The 19,217-nt window shown below is 40.6% G+C and overlaps 1 protein-coding gene across 2 annotated transcripts; it reads right to left on the reverse strand.

The window, feature by feature from the left end:
- Window positions 1–206: 206 nt before the first annotated feature.
- CD200 (CD200 molecule) lies at window positions 207–19,174 on the reverse strand. Of its 2 annotated transcripts, XM_020905778.2 has the most exons (6): window positions 19,044–19,174; window positions 15,163–15,244; window positions 11,539–11,859; window positions 8,943–9,215; window positions 6,550–6,657; window positions 207–1,498 (listed from the first exon to the last, which is right to left on the reverse strand). In XM_020905778.2, exons 1-6 carry the CDS (start codon window positions 19,053–19,055, stop codon window positions 1,491–1,493), a joined length of 804 nt encoding a protein of 267 aa, XP_020761437.2. In that variant the 5' UTR covers window positions 19,056–19,174; the 3' UTR covers window positions 207–1,490. The 2 variants fall into 2 exon arrangements, with proteins under 2 accessions (XP_020761437.2, XP_020761438.2); XM_020905779.2 differs by lacking the exon at window positions 15,163–15,244 and having other exon boundaries at window positions 19,044–19,172.
- Between the last annotated feature and the right edge of the window lie 43 nt (window positions 19,175–19,217).

A 19,217-nucleotide genomic window follows, 5' to 3' on the forward strand; every position in this document is an offset into this window, starting at 1 on the left:
GGTCATATCACCAACATGAAGGAGCTCTCACTGGTCAGAGAAAGACATCTGACTTGTGATGTTGTGAGAAATCAGAAATGTCAACAGCATCTTTTAGAAGACTAAGAGAGAGAGGGGAGGGCTTCACACACAGAGGGAAAATATAAGTATTATCATTAATGTCCACATTTTCCACATTCCCCAAGAGAATATCATGAGCCAAATAGTTAGAGTAGACACTTTTAATTACTTAGTATATTAATACAAATATATGAAATAATACATAATTAAATAACATATGAAAAGCTTACTAAATATATAAATATTCAATACAACAATAAAGACAACTTAAGTTTTAGTTCCTAGGTCACTGGATACAGACAAGAAAGCATAAGATACTGAAAAAGTCACCAGCTTGGTCCAATGATGATTTAAGAGTTCAAAATTGTTCCACTAGTTAGAACAATATGTTTACAACAAAGGAATTTGCACAGCCATACATGCTTCCTCTGCTATTGTGACAAGTTAGCTCATGAGAAAAAAAGTTGGGGGAGCAAAGCATTTGGATTAACTGACTGCTATTCAGAAAACTTTCTAAACACCTCTTTTCATAATATATTTCATTACACTAGGTTGAATTTAGAATGATTAAAATAGGACTGGGTCATATTATGAGACAAATGGATGAGAAATGCATGCTTTTTAAAAAATGCAAGCTGCTGTCTAAGACTAACAATATTTAGTCTGCTATAAAAACAGATAAGCAAAGTTAAGGTTGCCAATGTTACTTCACAATAAATTCAGTTCCACTTCCATTGTGGTAAACATCATAGAAGTACATGAAGAAGAGCAGTGAAACTGAGACTTCTAGAAAGACCAGTTAATAGCAAAAACAGTAAGCAGGCAGTGGACAAGATACCCAGCGACGAGGAGATAGACTTATGGACCAAAGAAGAAGGGAAGAAGAAATGGCATATCCACAGAAAGGCAAAAGGCAGTCTCAGAAAAGTTCTTTGGTCCCTACCTTCCTGTATTCTTCTCTCTTTCATTTCTTTTATCTTTATTTATCCTTTTTTTTTCTCCTGGAATTACATCTGTTTTTAGAGCAGAATGGCAAATTATTCAGTCCAACTTCTTAACTTTCTGGATGCGAACGTGAAAGCTCAATGAGATGTGGTTAACACGGAGTTGCCACCAGCTGGAGGCAAAGTCAACCTCCGAGCGGTGGCTCCCGGCCCCAAGTCCAGTATCCTTTCAACAGCACAACACTGCATCATTTTGCAAAACCAAGTCCTACGACAGACCTGAGAGGTAAAATGACTTCCTCTGGGAACTCACAGAAGCACTGGGTGGCCTATGTGGCAGTGGAAAGTCTTGAAATTCTTAGGCCTTTGACTCCCATTTTTTAGCTCTTTTAGGTTCCTTGGAGAATGACCCTCTTTCTTCGGCTTGCCTCCTGAGTCAGATTCAAGTAGACCAGGAAATAACTTTCAGGGTTCTGTGTGACTCCTCTAGGGCTCTGGGTAAAAGAAAGATCAAGATACGAACTTTGAACATCTATAATTTCTATTCTAATAGATTTTCAGCAGATAGATAATAGAAGGATCAATAAACACAGAATTCTCCAGTGCATATTTCATCAGCAAAGAGAAGGAAGTAGATACCACTGACCCAGTGTGCTGGGAGGCACTGTGTCTCTCTTTAAAAGGATATGAGTAGTTCTAGGAAATAATAGCTTACTCTTCTTAAGCAAGATTATACTTGCTTAATAATACATATAAGACTACAAGTAAAAGAACAGGCTCAAGAATTCCAAATGATCCACATGTATTTTATTTATAAGACCTTGAGCTTTGTTTCCTATGGATACTCACTTATTGGACATCAAGGTAGGTATGGTCACAAACTAGACAGATGGAGGCCCTTATAAGACTATTAGCTTTCTAGCCCTTAAACTGGGAGAATGTGGGCCTCCCTACAAGGCAGGTAAACAGTGAAGTAAAAGATCTGGGATTTTATCTTGGCTCCAAATCTCACTCTCTGTGTAATCTTAAGTAATTCTTCACCAGAACCTGAAGTTTTGCATGTTTTAACTGTGTCAACATTTCTAATACCAGTGATTTGTTCCATGGTGAAAGACACAGAACAGCTCAGGCAAGAATGCCCAGACTCGCAGGTTTGTTAACCACCTACTTTATGACTGGATTGTGTTATGACATTTTGATATGATGGGTGGCATTGATACCGATTCAAGGGTAAAATTTTATAGACAGATAGCCTTGGGATGCAAGATTTCTCCCAGCAGTTCTAACCTAGGCTATTCAATAATAACTGCTTTACGCTTTTCTCATTTAAAGCATCCCTTCTTCTGCTTGAAACCATGATTACACGGGAACGGGCTGAGAGTCACCACTCAGCCAGCCTTCAACTGGGAAGCTTAAGTACCATTGTTAGTAAAGCAAAGATTTTAATTTTTTTTGGAAACATATATCTTTTATATTATTCTTCTAATTAATCTCCAATTTCAGCATCACCAATTATTTAATGAGCACCGCTGTTATTTGATAGGAGTCCTAAGTTTAAAATAAAAGAAAATGACTTGATTCTACCCAGGATACAGTGTTTCACTAACATTGCCATTATCATCATTGCAGAGAACTCATTTATAAGGTTGGGTTATTGTGAAGCAAAGTGGGAAAAATCAAGGTAATTATATAGATAATGTGAGTGTAAATAAATCACTTTTACCTGACATAGATATTTTGAAGAGAAATGAAGTTTGGAATATGCATTTCACATGATTGTCTAAGTCTTCCATTGGTGTCCAATTCAACCGTGACCCAAACAATAGAAGACTGCTACTCAGAAAAAAAAGTTTCTAAAAATTAGGTGACTATCTATGCCCCAAAGTGAAGTTGTTTCTGAGAAGCTTGTAATCATTGGTGGTTTGGCTAATGAAAAATAAAAGATTATTCTTAACCTCAAATTTAATGTTTTTGTAGTATATGTAAGGGGCAAATTTATGACATCAACTGGGTTTTAATAGGAAGAAAACTATCAAGAAATTTCCCTGGGAAATTTTAATTTCTTTTCACTTTCTATTTAGTAATAGAGTATTGATTCATAAAAGAAAAAAAAAGTTATTTGAAAACCTATTAATCTATTATCATACTGTTGTAGTCTCACGAGAGCTACACGATGAGCTTTCTAGAAATGGTGCAAAGAGAAACTGCCTCTAACTCATCACACCTTCCTCAGAGAACAGCTTTACTGTTGAAAAAAACCAACATAACACTCTCTGGCGTTACATCAAATCCTAAGAAAAGGGGCCTGACTTCTCTATGAAAATAACATCTGTCATTAGAGATACCCCTCTGTCTACAACCTATAAATTTGCTTATGTTTTTGTGAGCAATAAATCAGTGATTTTAATTTACAATAAATAATTTTGGTCATTTATCTAACAAAGATTTGACAGACTTTTCTTACCAGATTTGTCTTACTACTGGCAGCTCCATGGAGATGATTCTTTGTCTACTCATATTCAATAAGCACAAAAACTAATTCACCTCTACTTTTTCTTTCCCCACAAACTGATCTCACACACACACACACACACACACACACACACACACACACACACTCACTCTCAGTTCCCCCTCTTCACCTCCATTTCTGTTCACATGACCATTTTTTCAGGTCACTGAGGTCCAAAATCTTGAGGTCATTTTGACTGATCATGTTTCCCTGCCCATCCAAAAGTTTTATGTTTCAGAAGATAATAGAAAAAGAGAGGAGAAAAAAACACAAAGCAAGGGTAAAGAAACATATTTTGTAATAACCTAAATGGGAAAAGAATTTGAAAAAGGATACATGTGGAACTGAATCGCTTTGCTGCACACCTGACACTAACACAACATTGTAAATCAGCCATAATCCAACATAAAATAAAAATTAAAGACGACAGGAAAACGTGGTAGGACTATTCACTTTCATCACAAATTGACAACCCAAATTTTTTACTTAAAGAAATTTTTAAAAGTCACTATATTTGATGATTTTCTTCCTTTTCTTCCAAATTTTTGGATTACTTAAGTTTTGGTCTTAACCAACCAGTATTTTCTCAGCCTTGAGAGTTTGTCTCCAGCATAGCTGACACTTGATTTTACTAGCTACTTAAGAATATGGGACCAAATAACCTTAACCTGACTCTTCACTTCAGCAACTGAATAAGGCACTGAACAATTATATTTCCCAGAAAATATGAGACTTAATAAACAAAGGACAATTATTTTGCAAATGTCCCTTTCTAGTGAAATTTACCTTGGGCTTGAATGGACTGTATTATGAGATTCTTATTCAAGGGGACATTTTAAAACGAATTTGAACATGTCATACTTTTCTGCTTATACATTTACAGAAATATAGAGCAATACCAGCAAGCACGGACTGAAATAAACACGATTAACAACTGTGCCTTTCAAGTCAGGAAGCCATAACTGGAAGAATATCCCAGCAGAGGTCAGGAGGCCAGGATTCTAATTTTAGGCCTGCTGCTAACTGCGTTAAGGGAAGGAGGTCACCTTCAGTTCCCAACTGGAAAGGCAAAATGTTTGGGAAAAGTGGAGTCAACTGGCCTTCTGCCTTTGACATTTTGCAGAGAGCTAAGGGCTTCCCAGGTGGCTCAGTGGTAAAGAATCCATCTGCCAATGCAGAAACCTCAGGCGACTGAATTCAATCCCTGATCTCTGGGTTGGAAGATCCCCAGGGGAAAGAAATGGTCATCTAGTCCACTATTCTTGACAGCATAATCCCACAGACAGAGGAGCCTGGCAGGCTACAGTCCATGGGGGCGCAGAGAGTCAGACAGAGCTGAGTGACAGCACAAGGAGCTCTATGGGCTCAAACTTATGTGCAGTAAGATTATCTGATTTGCAATCTCCTGTCCCCTACAGAACAAATCCTTTTATCCACATCTGCAAAAGGTCACTGATGCTGGTGATTTGTTGTTTTCCTTACAAAATCACAAGAATTCATCTAGTGTTTATATAAGGCTTATGCAAAAGTAAATGTTCAAAAAGCTTAGAACATGAAAGATATTAATCTATGAGACATAAAAAGACGAAAAAAGGTAGCACGTGAGTGATACTTTTAATAGAAATGTAAAATAACACTCAAAGTGAACATTTTTCCTCCCCTTTCTGTCAGTCATGTGAGCTGGAGAAAACTCCCACAGCATTGCTTCATCCTAGAAAATTCCCACTACATACAACATAAACTGCACATTTTCATTAGCTTTAATAAATTATGCAGTGTCTTCAGAAACCAAAGAAATTTAATTCTTCCCCGCTGGCTGACTCCTCTTGTTTGATAGTGTCTCTTGTTTTATATTCTTTCACAATATTTAGACTCAGCATCTACGAGGTACTGAATTTGCAGTTTAAAAAGTGGAATTGAAAAAAATCTGTTTGAAAAATCTACCCTTCCATTCAGTCATTCATTCTTTTAATGAACATTTAGTGAGTATACATAAGATACTGTGATAGATATTGTAGGAGATGGAAAGAAATTAACAGTGTATAAGGGCAGGATGACATGATGCAATTATTACCCCCTGTGCATTGCCTAGAGTGTCTGAGCCATAGTGAGCATATAACATAGAAAGCACTACTCAGATGGTGATCACATTGGACAAGTTCACAGTCTCTTCAGTGGGATAGCTGACCTGTTGTTCAGTTGCTCAGTCATGTCTGACTCTTTGTGACCCCCTGGCAGCATACCAGGCTTCCCTATCCTTCACTGTCTCCTGGAATTTGCTCAAACTCATATCCATTGAGTCAGTGATGCCAACCAACCATCTCATCCTCTTCTGTCCTCATCCCTTGCCCTTGATCTTTCCCAGCATCAGGTTCTTTTCCAACGAGCTGACTCTTCACATCAGATGGCCAAAGTATTGGGTCTTCAGCTTCAGCATCAGTCCTTCCAATGAATATTCAGGGTTGATTTCCTTTAGGATTGCCTTGTTTGATCTCCTTGCAATCCAAGGGCCTCTTAAGTGTTTTCTCCAGCACCACAGTTCAAAAGCATCAGTTCTTTGGTGCTCAGCCTTCTTTATGGTCCACATCTCACATCCATACATAACTACTAGAAAAACCATAACTTTGACTATATAGACCTTTGTCAGCAAAGTGATATCTCTGCTTTTTAATACACAGTCTAGGTTCATCATAGTTTTTCTTCCAAAGAACAAGTGTCTTTTAATTTCATGGTTATCACCCCTTATTTAGGACTTTCCTGGTGGCTCAAATGGTAAAGAATCTGCTTGCAATGCAGGAGACCCAGATTAAATCCCTGGGTCGGGAAGATGCCCTGGAGAAGGAAATGGCAACCCACTCTAGTATTCGTGCCTGGAGAATCCCATGGGCAAAGGAGCCTAGCGGGCTATAATTCACAGGGTGACAAAGAGTCAGACATGACTAAGTACCCATCCCTTATTTATATCTTCATTTGAACCCCGGATTGTCATTAAGCAATAGTTTTTTCCTTCTTTTTACTTCCTATGGGACTCACCTCGATCTTGGTTCCGATGACGTTTCCAGTAGAGTAGAATTGAGATTAAGACCAGAAGAATTACCAAGGAGACAATGCTCAACAGCAGTGGAACCGAAAACCAAAAGCCTGTGGATATGACGGGAGAAAAGGAAAAACTAGTGACAAGTGGAAGCTGTAGAGGTAAAAAGTAATAAAGAAATAGTTGTAATGAGTTTTTACTAGAATTGTACTTTTGATGAAAATTATTCTTAAGTATATAAAGGTCTACATTCATGACCTCATATTATTTTAATAGCATTTAAATAATAATAATAATTAACATGTTTTATGTGGTTACTATGTAGTAAGAGCTTTGAATGTGTTACCTCCTTTAATCCTCAAAATAGCTCAAGAGTTAGGTGTTATTATTGCTATCATCTAACAAATTAAAAAAACAAATAATTGAGGCTCAGAGAAGTTGGGCAAGCCCCAAATCAGTGTAGTAATTGGTAGAACAAGGCTTGGTCAGAGACCTGTTTGCCTTCAAAGCACATAATCTTTGCCATACTGTCCATTAAATTAATATGTTTATTGAGGAATTTTTGGAAGATATAGAAAAATATAAAGGAAAAATAATGAATCTCATGATTCCAACCTCCAGGAATAAACTCATCTCCATGTTTTAATTGTGTTCCTTCTAATCAATGTCTTTGTTATTAAACTTCTTTCTAGTAGTCAGTAAATGCAACTTAGCCTACATATCAGTTCCTCAGTGTCACTGTGTAATACAAAGTCAGAAAAAGCACTATCTGATTTGGGAGTCTCCGGCATCTTCTCCATACCTTTATAATGGGATTTGTCATGTCATAATTTAACTGAGCACCTTCAGATTGGTCTCACTAGTGTTAGACACTAGTTAAGAGTTCAGATTTGTCTTCAATAGATCTGGTACTTGACATAATGGTTTAAGTGTGAAAGATTTTTAGTAAATGCTTGCAGAATGAACAAATATTATACAAATGATATAAATGTTATAAATGATAATCAGTCTATTTGGGCACTCTTAGAAAAGAAGACATGTTCCTTTTCAGATTCTTGCTTTTCAGGGAAATTTACCCTTCATCTTGGCGAAATCTGAGGATCTTGTCATAAATGTCCAAATCTAACACCACAAACATCTTGATCAAATTTACTTAAATGTTTACTTTTTAATTAGTTTGCTTTTTCAAGGACCCCAGAAATGACTACAGGACATGTTCATTAGAGACTATCTGTGCTTCCCAGGTGGCGCAGTGGTAAAGAATCTTCCTGTCAATGCAAGAGACATGGGTTTGATCCCTGGATTGGAAAGATCCCCTGCAGTAGGAAATGACAACCTGTGCCAATATTGTTGCCTGGAAAATTTCATGGACAGAGGACCCTGGTGGGCGACAGTCCATGGGGTCACAAGGAGTTGGACATGACTGAGCAACTGAGCACATGAAAATGAGGCATAAACTTTTCTGGGTTCACAATGTACCCCGAAAAATGCAGCAATATCTTTTTATAGGAGGCTTGTTAACTGAGTGCCTCATCCAGAGTTAGTGCTTCAAAACTACGCAGAGAAAGGAAACTATGGCTGTTGTCACTGAAGTGTCTTGCCTCTACGACCACTGCTTTCCTTATTCTCTCTCCCATCATCTTTACCTCTTGTATCAATGAGACCCAGAGATAAGAGTTTAGATGGAAATACAAAACAGCAAAAGAGGTCCTGAACAGGAGGCAATTTATTTTAAAATGATGTTGGGAAAACTCAGATTGGCTTCTTTCCTAAAAGATCTATTGCCCCTTTCCCTTAGTGTAGATTATGCAGTTTTCGTCCCAGATGTGACTTCTTCCAGGAAAACATTGTAATCCCTCCAGACTGAGCTGATGCTCCTTCTCTGCACTCTCAATCTTCCCAGGTTATACCACAGCTTTCTTTTTTTTTTCCCTTTTATCAGAGAATGGTTTGTTGCAGGGTCAAGCAAGGAGAACAGGTGGCTCCTGCTCAAAAACCCCAAACTCCTACCATAGCTTTCTTATGGAAGCATTTAACCTGCATTTTTACAACTACCCAGCTCCTTCTTCATTCCTTCCTGGACTAGAAGCTCCCTGTGTTCGGGGACTGAGTCCTTGCTGTCACATTTCTGGCATAACAAATACTCAGGAGCACAGAAGAATAAATCAATGGAATGGATCTCAGTAAAAGCATTCAGTGTGTGAGCAACATACCACAATTGCCAAAGCAATAAAATAGGCTATACTGGCTTCCTCAACTCTGTTTTTCTTCCCCTATTTATCCCATTCTCTGCCTTATCAGCTTCTTTGCTAAGAGGCCAAGAGGCCCTGCAGAGCATTCACTACCTTGCAGGTGTGTGTCCACAAATGTGACCACAGAAAACCTCTCTTACCTTTGTTCACAGTTTCCCTGTAGTCAGTCACAGTCCCCAGGTGTAGCACCTGGCAGATCACATCCTTCCCCACCTGTCTCTTGGGGTCTTTGATCTGGAGGATGCTGGTGACAGATGTTGTTCCATTGGGGTGTGAGACGATTTCGGTACTGTTCTCAACCCCCGACCCAGAGACCTTCCAGGAGATCATAGGGGCTGGGCGAGCATTGGCAGAGCAAGTGATATTTAGGTGATCTTCAGATAATTTATAGTGAAGGAATACTGTGGGCTGTACTGGGACAAAAAAATGATCTGCCATCAGTCACAAAATCTGGTGTGAGTCCCATACTCTCCTCAGAGAGGAGAGAGAAAAACCTTTACAGAAAGACAGTGGGAGCTAGAGAGATAATGTGGCACATCCAATCCAAACTGGGGCCTTCTCTTCCTGTCTAATTCTCTGAACAGCAGGGTAGAGACTGGCCTATACAACCCTGTGATAAGAATGATCCTCTATGGAGTTTGTCTCTAAGAGAATTAGCTAGATGGACAGAGGGTACCTTTCCTCCCAAACAGTGCAGAGAATAATTCTTCTTTTCTCTTTCGTGGGCAATGCAGTATCTCTGCCTTCTTCTGGGTGTCCCTCTCAGGCAGTTGGACAACAACTATCAATCAGTGCCTCCACACAGGTGGTCTGCACTCCTCAGAAAACCAGAGCAGTTTCAGAACGGAGAGCCTGTAGGGGGGTTGCCACTTAGAAAAAGCCTTTTTCTGTTTGGAACTGGGCCAGTGAATAAGAGGCATGGAGCAGACTTCGAAAGTCCCTGTTTGAAATATCTATACAAAATGCAAATTAGGAATTCAGTCAGTAGTCAGAAAAATCACAGAATGACAGTTGTGAGGACCTTGGAGATCACCTTATGGAGTTAACAGAAAACAAATAGCTTATGAAAAAAGGACATTTTTAGGTCAGCTGTACCCTGTTCCCTTTCAAAAGTCCCTTGACTAATGCGTTCATTTTCCTTGTAATGTACAGTTTATCTCTGCTGAGCAAATGCAAACATCTTTCTATGGTTGGCTTTGGAGCACAAAAGAGAATTAAAGGGCAGTGCTAAATAAAAGCTTGTCTGTGTTTAGAAGTTCAATAGGTAGGTGGGTGGGAGTAGGCTGGAGGAAATGAGCCAACAGGAGGACTGTGGCTCTGTCCAGAGAGCCCAGATTACTAACATCAGTGAGCCCTAGGGGAAGAGAAATAAAAGTAAAGGAGGACCAGTATGGCTGAAATGGCCAGCCCGGCTAGCAGGGTTCTCTGGTGTATCAAAGAATTACTTGGATGAAAGCTATACCTTACGGCTGGAAAGTGTCATTGCGGGGAAAAACTACAGAATTACCAGCTAGAAGACACAGAGGAGTCTGCGTTTCAGGCATACAAATTATTTGAAGATTAATGAGTAAAGAAAGGGAGCAAGAGAGAAAGATGAACAAAAAGGAGAGAGGAAACAGAAATGAGAAAAATATGACACAAGAAGGAAAAGGAAGAAAATGGTGAAAAGAAGGAAATAAGGAAGGGTGAAAGGAAATGGGGGGGGTGGGCGGCAAGGAAAAAGAGCAAAGTAGGGAAAAAAAAAGAAGAGGAAGGAAGGATTGAAGGAGGGAAGAGACACAGAAAAATGGAGACAGAAGGAGACAAAGGAATGAAAGAAATAGAAGAAGAAAAGCCTGATGCAAGATCCTGCAGAGACAACTCATGGGCAAAATAAGTGAAAGAAACATGTTATCTGGTGTCATCCTACCTCCCTTGCATTCTTGTTTACTGAGTCTCTCCTTATCCCTTGCCCAATATTCTTGGTGTGTTCAAACTCTCATTTTAACATTCCTAATAACCCTAAGTTTGACTTTTCCCTTCTAAAACCACCACCAAGTGTGCATCTTCCAAAGCTACCCCTTATTCCTAATTCTCAGTTCTTGATCCCAGCTAAGCATCAGTTAACAGGAAAGGAATCTTGTCAAACTAAGCCTCTTAGATTTTAGAAGAATGCTTATTTTTCAGCTAAAGCCCTAGCAGGCATTGGGTATGAAGAACCTCTGCTGCATGGCTGTATCAATTTTGTGAAAGATCCGCTGAAACAAAATGAGAGGGACCCCCATAACTGGCTCCAGCTTAGCCCAATCTGGCTTTGTCCTTAGGTTCAAAAATATGAAAGCTCTTAGGGACCTTAGAGATGATCTATTCCACACTTATGGTGCAGATAGATAAACTCTGGTGCACCATGGACAGGACTCTTCTAGGGTCACATGACTCCAAGTGGCAATGCCAGGTCTGAACCATAGCACTGCTTAGGGAGAATTTATCCTCACTGTGGTCCTTAGTTTACTCTTGTTGACAACAAGAGTATTCTTCAGGGCAAAGATAACTCCAGGCAAAGATTCAACATAGGTCAATGAACTCTCCAAATAACCATAACCACAGTTACACAATAGACAAGAGAGGTCAAGTGTCCTCCAGTGAACCCTTCTGGGGCTGGGATCCTGAAAGACTAGGTACTACTACCACTGCATCCCAAACATTCTTCAAAATAACATTTCAAGCCAGAGACAATGTATTCTCAGAGACTCTCACCAAAGAGAGTGAGGCAGGCTACTCCTGAGCTCTTCCCAGAGCCAAAGGTATTAAAGAGACACTTGTAACACGCCTCATCCTCCAAGGTGGTGTTCCAAAAGGTGATGGCTGAGTTCGTGAGTCCCAGCTGCGTGATGTTGACCTTGTCCTTGTAGGCAGGCTGGACTACAACCCCATGGTTCTCGCTGTAGGTGATCATGTTTTCTGGGCTTACAGCCTTGATTTTTTGCCATGTCACAATCAAAACTTCTTGGGGATGTTGCAGAGAGCATCTTAAAGAAGCAGGTGTGTTCAGCAGTGCTTTTACGTCCTGGGTCACCACTTTATCATGGAATCATAAAAGAACATGTATATTTTATATTTTAATACATACACAAATAAACATTTTTGATAAACGATGCATGTTCAAAGTCAAATTTAGAAAGAAAAATACAAAAAAGAAAACAACATTTACCTACCTTCCTGATGTTGCTAGAGAAATATAAGTTCAAATATGTTTGTTCAGTCTTTTAGAGTAGCAGAGTAGAAAAATAAGAAAGCAAACTCCCAGTGACCAGAATTTACATGAAGAATCCCTGTAGGCTGGAAATTAGGTGAAGTGAGGTTGAAGATGGAAAGTGCCAGATAGGATAGAAGTATCACCAAGTGAGTTTATGCCTGGAACGGTAACAGCTAGTAATAAGAAAGGGTCAATGGATAACATGCAGTGATTAGTTTAAGTGAAGAAGTTACAGCAGCCCCATACATTCCACACACACATCTGGAAAGGAAGGGGCAGCAGTAGTGCCGTCTGCCGTGAGGAAGCAGTGGTAAATACAGGAGCATGGACAGAGGTGTACAGGACAATGCTCCAGGAGGCTGATAGCACCACAGCGAATACAGGAGCATGGACAGAGGTGTACAGGACAATGCTCCAGGAGGCTGATAGTGCCACAGCGAATACAGGAACATGGACAGAGGTGTACAGGACAATGCTCCAGGAGGCTGATAGTGCCACAGCGCTTTGACAACCAAATTACAGTCTACAGTCTCCTGTTTCTACTGACTGTAGTACAAAATCTAAGGTATGGCACTAATTTCCTCCCCCTCCAATGCTGGCTACTCTTATTGATATGATAGATGACTCAATGGGAAATCTCAATACAATGACAAACAGACAAACAGTTGAGTAAGCTAACACAATGATAGAGGAAAAATAAACTCTACAAATGAATAAATAAACATTTTTACATGAACAAATGTTATATCTTAAGTGTGAAAAGGAACCAGCACTGTAAATAGAAGAAACTAGAGATGTATAAAATGAGAAATATAAACTCTTTTCACAATCTGGCTGCCTTAGCAGAATGAGTATCACTGAAGACTAAATTAGTAAGTAGGAAGACCAGATCATAGAATTCTTCCAGAATTGGAAGCATTAAAAATACAGAAAAGATTAAAGAAATATTGAAAGACTGATGTTTCAATATTAGTCCAAGTAAGATTTTTAAAAGGAAAGAGAAGGGGAAATGGAAGACAAAAACACTGTAAGAAACAAAAATGTATTTTTCAAAATGATAAAAGGAGGAATCTGAAATAAGATATATCCCTCATGAACCTTCATGTACCTAGCAACATAACTCTGAAATATATAAAAAGCTAATAGAACTACAAAGGAAAATGCATAAATCCATAATCATAATGGGAGAATTTTTCACTGTTCTCTCAGAATTTTCACTTCCACCTATTAAAAAATAAGAAATAAAATCAAATACAAAGATAGAGAAGACTTTAAAAACAAATATTTATACATGCACATGTAATATGTCCATATGAGCATGTATTTATAAACCTTTACCCAAAAGAAAACATACACACTTTTCAAACCACATGTGAAACATACCCCCAAATTGAAGTAGTATACCAAAAAAAAAAATGACCTTGAACTGGGTTCATAATGCAATAAAATTATAAATTTACATACTCTTATCTCCTTAATTACACCAGGAATCATAACAAAAGTTCTAAATCACTATGAATGACAATAACAATATCATATATTAAAATCTGTAGAGGCTTATAAAGCAGTTCTCAGAGGGAAATATTTAATCCTAACTTAATTTATTGGGAAACAGGAAAGATTGAAAAATGAATACCTACATACATTCAAAATTCCCACACACCAAAAATTGATAAAAGGAGTGAATTAATAAAGTTAAAAGCACAAATTAATAAAACAGTACAGAAAACACTGACTTAAAACACCAAAATCTGGTTTTTTTTAAGACTAATAACAGATAAAATGACTAGAGTAATTAGAAAAAAAGAATATCTGCTCTACAACATTAAGAATGAGAAGATGGGCATTGCAACAAATACAAACTGGAACCGCCAAGTGTTGCAAAATTCCAATTTCAGTAAGGTGCACTCTTGATAGTTGCAAAAAGTTCTAGGGGAATAGCTGTTGTTAGGATGGGGTTTCCTAAAGTTTGCTGAGTGCAGAGCATAGATTTGAATAAATTGCTGCTGTTAGAATAGAGAGTAAAAAGGGGATCAAAACTAGAGTTTTAACTTCTAGGGCAATTTTTCTCTTTGACTATGCAAGAAATAATTTAATGGAAAGTTTACAATTATTTGCTGCTTATATGAAATTCCATTTAGGGTTCCCCAGTTGGTAAATCCTGTGCTATACATGGTGTGAAGCATCCCTTTTGTACCCCTGTGAAGGCTGATGGCTACAGTGCACATCACATTGTTGTGAAAGTTTCCCAGTCGTATCCAACTCTTTGCAACCCCACAAACTATAAAATTCATGGAATTCTCCAGGCCTGAATACTGGAGTGGGTAGCCTTTGCCTTCTCCAGAGGATCTTCCCAACCCAGGGATTGAACCCAGGTCTCCCATATTGCAGGCGGATTCTTTACCAGCTGAGCCAGCAGGGAAGCCCAAGAATACTGGAGTGGGCTGCCTGTCCCTTCTGCAGCAGATCTTCCCAACCCAGGAATCGAACTGGGGTCTCCTGCATTGCAGGTGGATTCTTTACCAACTGAGCTATCAGGGAAGCCCATAGTACACACCACACAAAAGGTAATAAAAGGCCATCAGTAAGTGAGGTGTGGTCTCCTATAGAACCAAGGAGAAAGGTCTGGCAGAAGTAGGAAATTCAGCAGATAAGCGGACAGCACAGGTGTGTTTTATATAACAGACTGTGTGAACCCATGTAGCTTTCATATTTCACTATTTTTAATACTTTTCTGTAAGAGGGACACACCCAGTTTTAAGGCTTATTGCAAGATAAGCCCTAGAGGGCAAATTCATTCTTACTCCCCCACGCATCCCCATGTCTTCACACACATAAGGAATTATTATTTTAAACATTATTCACTTTGATAGGTGAAAACTGATGTCTTAATTCAGAAAGAATTTTTTTCATGTCTGGTTTTATCTATGAAAAGTTTCTTAATATTAAAGTTTTGGGAAACAAAAATGTGGAAAGCAGAAAGAACCACTCCCAGTCTTCCAAACAAATTGCACGGTTAAATAATTCATGCAGACAAATGGACACAGCATAGACGAGAATGGTCAGAGGTCCACTCCGGAAACCGTGTTTCCTGGATCCCACGCAGGGGAATCGAGTATCTTTACCTTGTGCCCTGCATAACACCAGTGCTGCCAAGAACCAAATCAGTTGGAAGGTAGACAGATGACAGACGAGCCTTCTGAACACCTGAAGACAGAGAGCAAGCACAGAAATGGGCATTTGAATGTGGACAAAGCTAAGAGAGCTTCAATCTAATTGCTGTATCAGGAAAAACTGCAGCTGAAGTTTTAACCACTGGAAGCCTTTGGTTTTGTGGAAGCAGAACCAGGGACTATAAATGGAAGAAATAACAAAGGCTGCTTAGGGTGGGATGGGAAAAGCAGCCATGTGGTTCTTTCATTATGGCCATTCCTAGCAATTTGAGGCCATGCTCCCAAAGCCACCATTGTCAAGACTGATGAGAAAACAAACTGCCAAAAATATATCCAGAAAACACAGACTGCAAATGTTGAAGAAAATTTACTCCCCAAATAATCCACATCTGTTAATATTAAAAATGTAACTCAGGTGTAACCACTTTGCAGAATATGCCTTGATCCTTGCTGAGGGAGGTTTTCCTGCAAATTCTGCACAATTTATGTAAATTGTACCTTTTAAAACCAGTATTTGGCTTCTTTTCTTCCCCCTTGCTTTATTTTCATGTGTCTGGGCAGAAATCCTTGGCCTTGTAGGTTGTTTTTTGTTTTTTTTTTTTTTTTAACAAATCATTGTGGTATTTAACAGAGTATTACTCTGGGAATCATTTTGCTATAAAATGAAGAGTGGAATGGAGACAGATTACTCTGCAGCAGTCAGCATCCTCCTAAACTCCCCACTCCTGGGCCCAGGCACAGGGCAAACTTCTCAGGACACAAACCAATGCTAATCAGTCTCTCTTTGCTCTCCCAGCCAAGGGTCAGAAAAGCTGCTTCCTCCATCACCTTGTATTCGTCCCATCAGCTTTTTCTGGGATGAATGCCTATCCTTGGTCTTTCATCATTTAGGCCTTTAAAACTCAAATGCTTAGGCTCTTGTTATTTCAAAACTTTGGCTTCTGAAACCAGAAGTTTTCTTTGGCATTCTGATTCCACACCATCACGCCACATGGAAATCCAGGTTCTAGTAAAGGCTGTGATGAGGAATGCAAATAGTTTAGCTCTCAGAGTAAAAATCTGTATTTTAGGATAAAAGAAAAAGCACACACACACCAAAACACAAGATGTGGGAACTGGGAGACAGTAACATTTAGGAAACAGAAGCACAGTGACTGAGGTGAAAAGAATTAGAAAGAAAGCCTTGCTATTAATTAGGCACACATTTCTTCTGGCTAATTTGAATTCAGGTTAGCACAAATACTAGGTGTGTAAGCTTAGACAAATCATTTTACCTCTTGGAGATACAGGAAAAAATTAATAGTACCAATCTTCTCTGTTAAAAAGGTTAAATGAGATAGTATATGTAAAGTTCCTATAAAGTGATTGATAAAAATAAACACTAAATCAATGTAGCTGTTACCTCATTAGGTTACTGCCTGTATCTCACTATTTGCTGAACCCAGGGTAGGCAAGACGTGAGTGGGGAAGCTGAAAGAAGATACAAAGACCACAGGACTGCAGACATTCCTCATCCTGCGTGCAAGGCAGACAGGCTTCACTCTCTAATGGCTGACGTGGCAGCAACAATGACCACGCAACTCAGGGCAACTCACTTCACCCTGAGTCTCCTCCAGCTTTTCAGGTGGTGCTTATCTAGGGCCACTGTGATGCGTGAGCGCAGTGCCACAAATGGCCCCAGCTTAGGATTTGGGTGGAGTGAGCCGAGAGCCTGATCCCTGCCACCTGGCCAGTTGTTCACTCCCTACATTCCACCCCTTCAGGGTCCCTCGCCACACAATCTACACGCCCATCTTCCACGATATTCCCTTGGCGAGCAACCGCCACAGGGGCAACTCATTTAGGACCCACAAAACTCCCCCACAGGTGCCGGGCCCACCCCTTCAAAGGGGATCTTTGGGGGTGTTCACAGCCCACCAACGTGATTACACTTTTCTAAATCTGAGGACATAGCCTGTACAGTACACTGTTGGCACATCATAGGACACAGCCTTTACAGGACGCTGTTCTAAATCTACATCAAAAGACATCGCCTTTACAGTACACGGGCCTCTGTATCTCAGGGTCATAACCCATATCATCAGCTCATGTAACCACCCGAATCTCTTGCCATAGGTGCTTATACTGCTGCTCTGGTCTCAACTGCCCAAGGGGCCTTGCTAGTAACTGGGGACCGGCATCACGGCACTATCCACATTCACCTTCAGGGCAGTCAGGAAAAGTCGCCCCCCGGTGTCAGCAGCCGTCCATGCCACCTTGTCGGGCAAATGGGAACTCACCTCCTGTAACACCTTTTCAGTGCGAGCAGGTGAACCATCCACCACTTCCCTGCTGACTTCTTCTGGGGAGCCTCAGGCTGCTCTACCTGCTGCGTATCCTGCCAACTATACCAGTTGTCTCACTGCATCTCATTGATCATTGAACCCAGTGTAGGCAAGGCATAAGTACAGAAGCTGGAAGAAGCTGCAAGGAGTCACAGGAATCGCAGACATTCTTTATTCACCACGGCAAGGTAGACATGCTTTACTCTCTAATGGCCAGCACAGCAGCAGTCGCCAACATTTGACTCAACTTGACTCTCCTGGAGCTTTTTAGGCGGTGCTTATATAGGACCACACCATGCTGCATGTGTGCAGTACCACAAATGACCCCAGCTGTGGGACGTGAGTAGAGTCGGGTGAGAGAGCCTGACCACCGCCACCTGGCCAATTGCTCTCTCCCTAACGTTACTGAGAATTAATTAAGCATTTAAAGTACTTAATACAGTGCTTCAGATATGGTAAATGCCAGTATGTTACATAGCTTAAAAAATTCATTAATCAGATCACACAATAATGGAAGTAGAGAAGTCCACTTATAACCCTTGCCAAGAGGGCCAGAGTCCAGAGACCTGGGTCTTACCTGACAGCAGTCCATCTGGCAGCTACGCTGCCCCTCCCCTGAAAATGTGTAGGTTCAAATCCTGAAGCTGCCACAGTCATATGGACTTGGAAAAATTTACCTGTCTGCCTGTTTCTTTATTTGTAAAACTGGGTAATAACTCCTTCTTTGAAGGACAGGGGTGAAGATTAAGAGCACCTGGCACTCAGTAAACACTAGCTGGGAGGCCACCATTCTTTGTTAAGGAAGGCAATGAAATAACTGGCTGTGTAGTCTAGCCAATAAACCATATGCAAAAAAATTACCTTGAGGCATTACTTGCATTTAGATTTTTTAATTATTATTTTATATCAGTTACTAATGTAAATGAAAATCCTCTCCTTCCTTCATTTTGTCATGTACCTAGATCCTGGATAACAAAATGCCTATCTCTCACGGATACCCTGGGTTTTAACTCTGATTTATCCAATCCTTTTGGCTTCCCATGGCAAAGGCCCAGAGGATGCAGAAAGAGGCTGGAGCATCACAGAGGAACCGGCCTGATACTGAAATTCTGCAAACCCAGCCCAGATTTCAGGACCAAAATGGAGCCAATAACAGCACCCTCTATCCACGCAGCCAGGGTCCGCCTCCAGGCCCATTTCCTCTCAAAGGATGTCAGTGAGCGGAGAAAGCGTCTCCAGAGCCTGCACCTGGCAGCACCCTGTTTTCAGTGTACCGCGACGGCTGATCGCAACCCCAGGAATGGAGGTATGGCCTATACACCCCGCTTTGGAAGGCAAGATCCGCTTCTCTGCAAGGTTCAGAACTGAGAGGAAAGCGCAAGCAGGAATCCCAGCTCTGAATCAAAGAGGGGAAACCCGCAGCCTAGCTTCGCAGCCCGCCACCGCCCCGGGGCCACCGGAGAGGAGTCGCCCACCCTGAGCCCTCTTTCCACGCCTGGCCCAGCTCACCAGACACTCCATCCTCGCTCCTGGCCGCGCAGGTTATTTGGTTGCTGCTGGGAAGCCTGGAGGGATCTCACACCGGACCAGGGAGAGCCCCTCCAGTTCCGCGGAGCAAAGATGCTTGCTCCCCGCGGATTCGCTGCTTAACTCCTCCTCCTCCGCCCCGGCTCAGGCCCCGCC

The sequence above is a fragment of the Odocoileus virginianus genome, chromosome 25, assembly GCF_023699985.2.
Source record: "Odocoileus virginianus isolate 20LAN1187 ecotype Illinois chromosome 25, Ovbor_1.2, whole genome shotgun sequence".
In the NCBI taxonomy this organism is placed as follows: domain Eukaryota; kingdom Metazoa; phylum Chordata; class Mammalia; order Artiodactyla; family Cervidae; genus Odocoileus; species Odocoileus virginianus.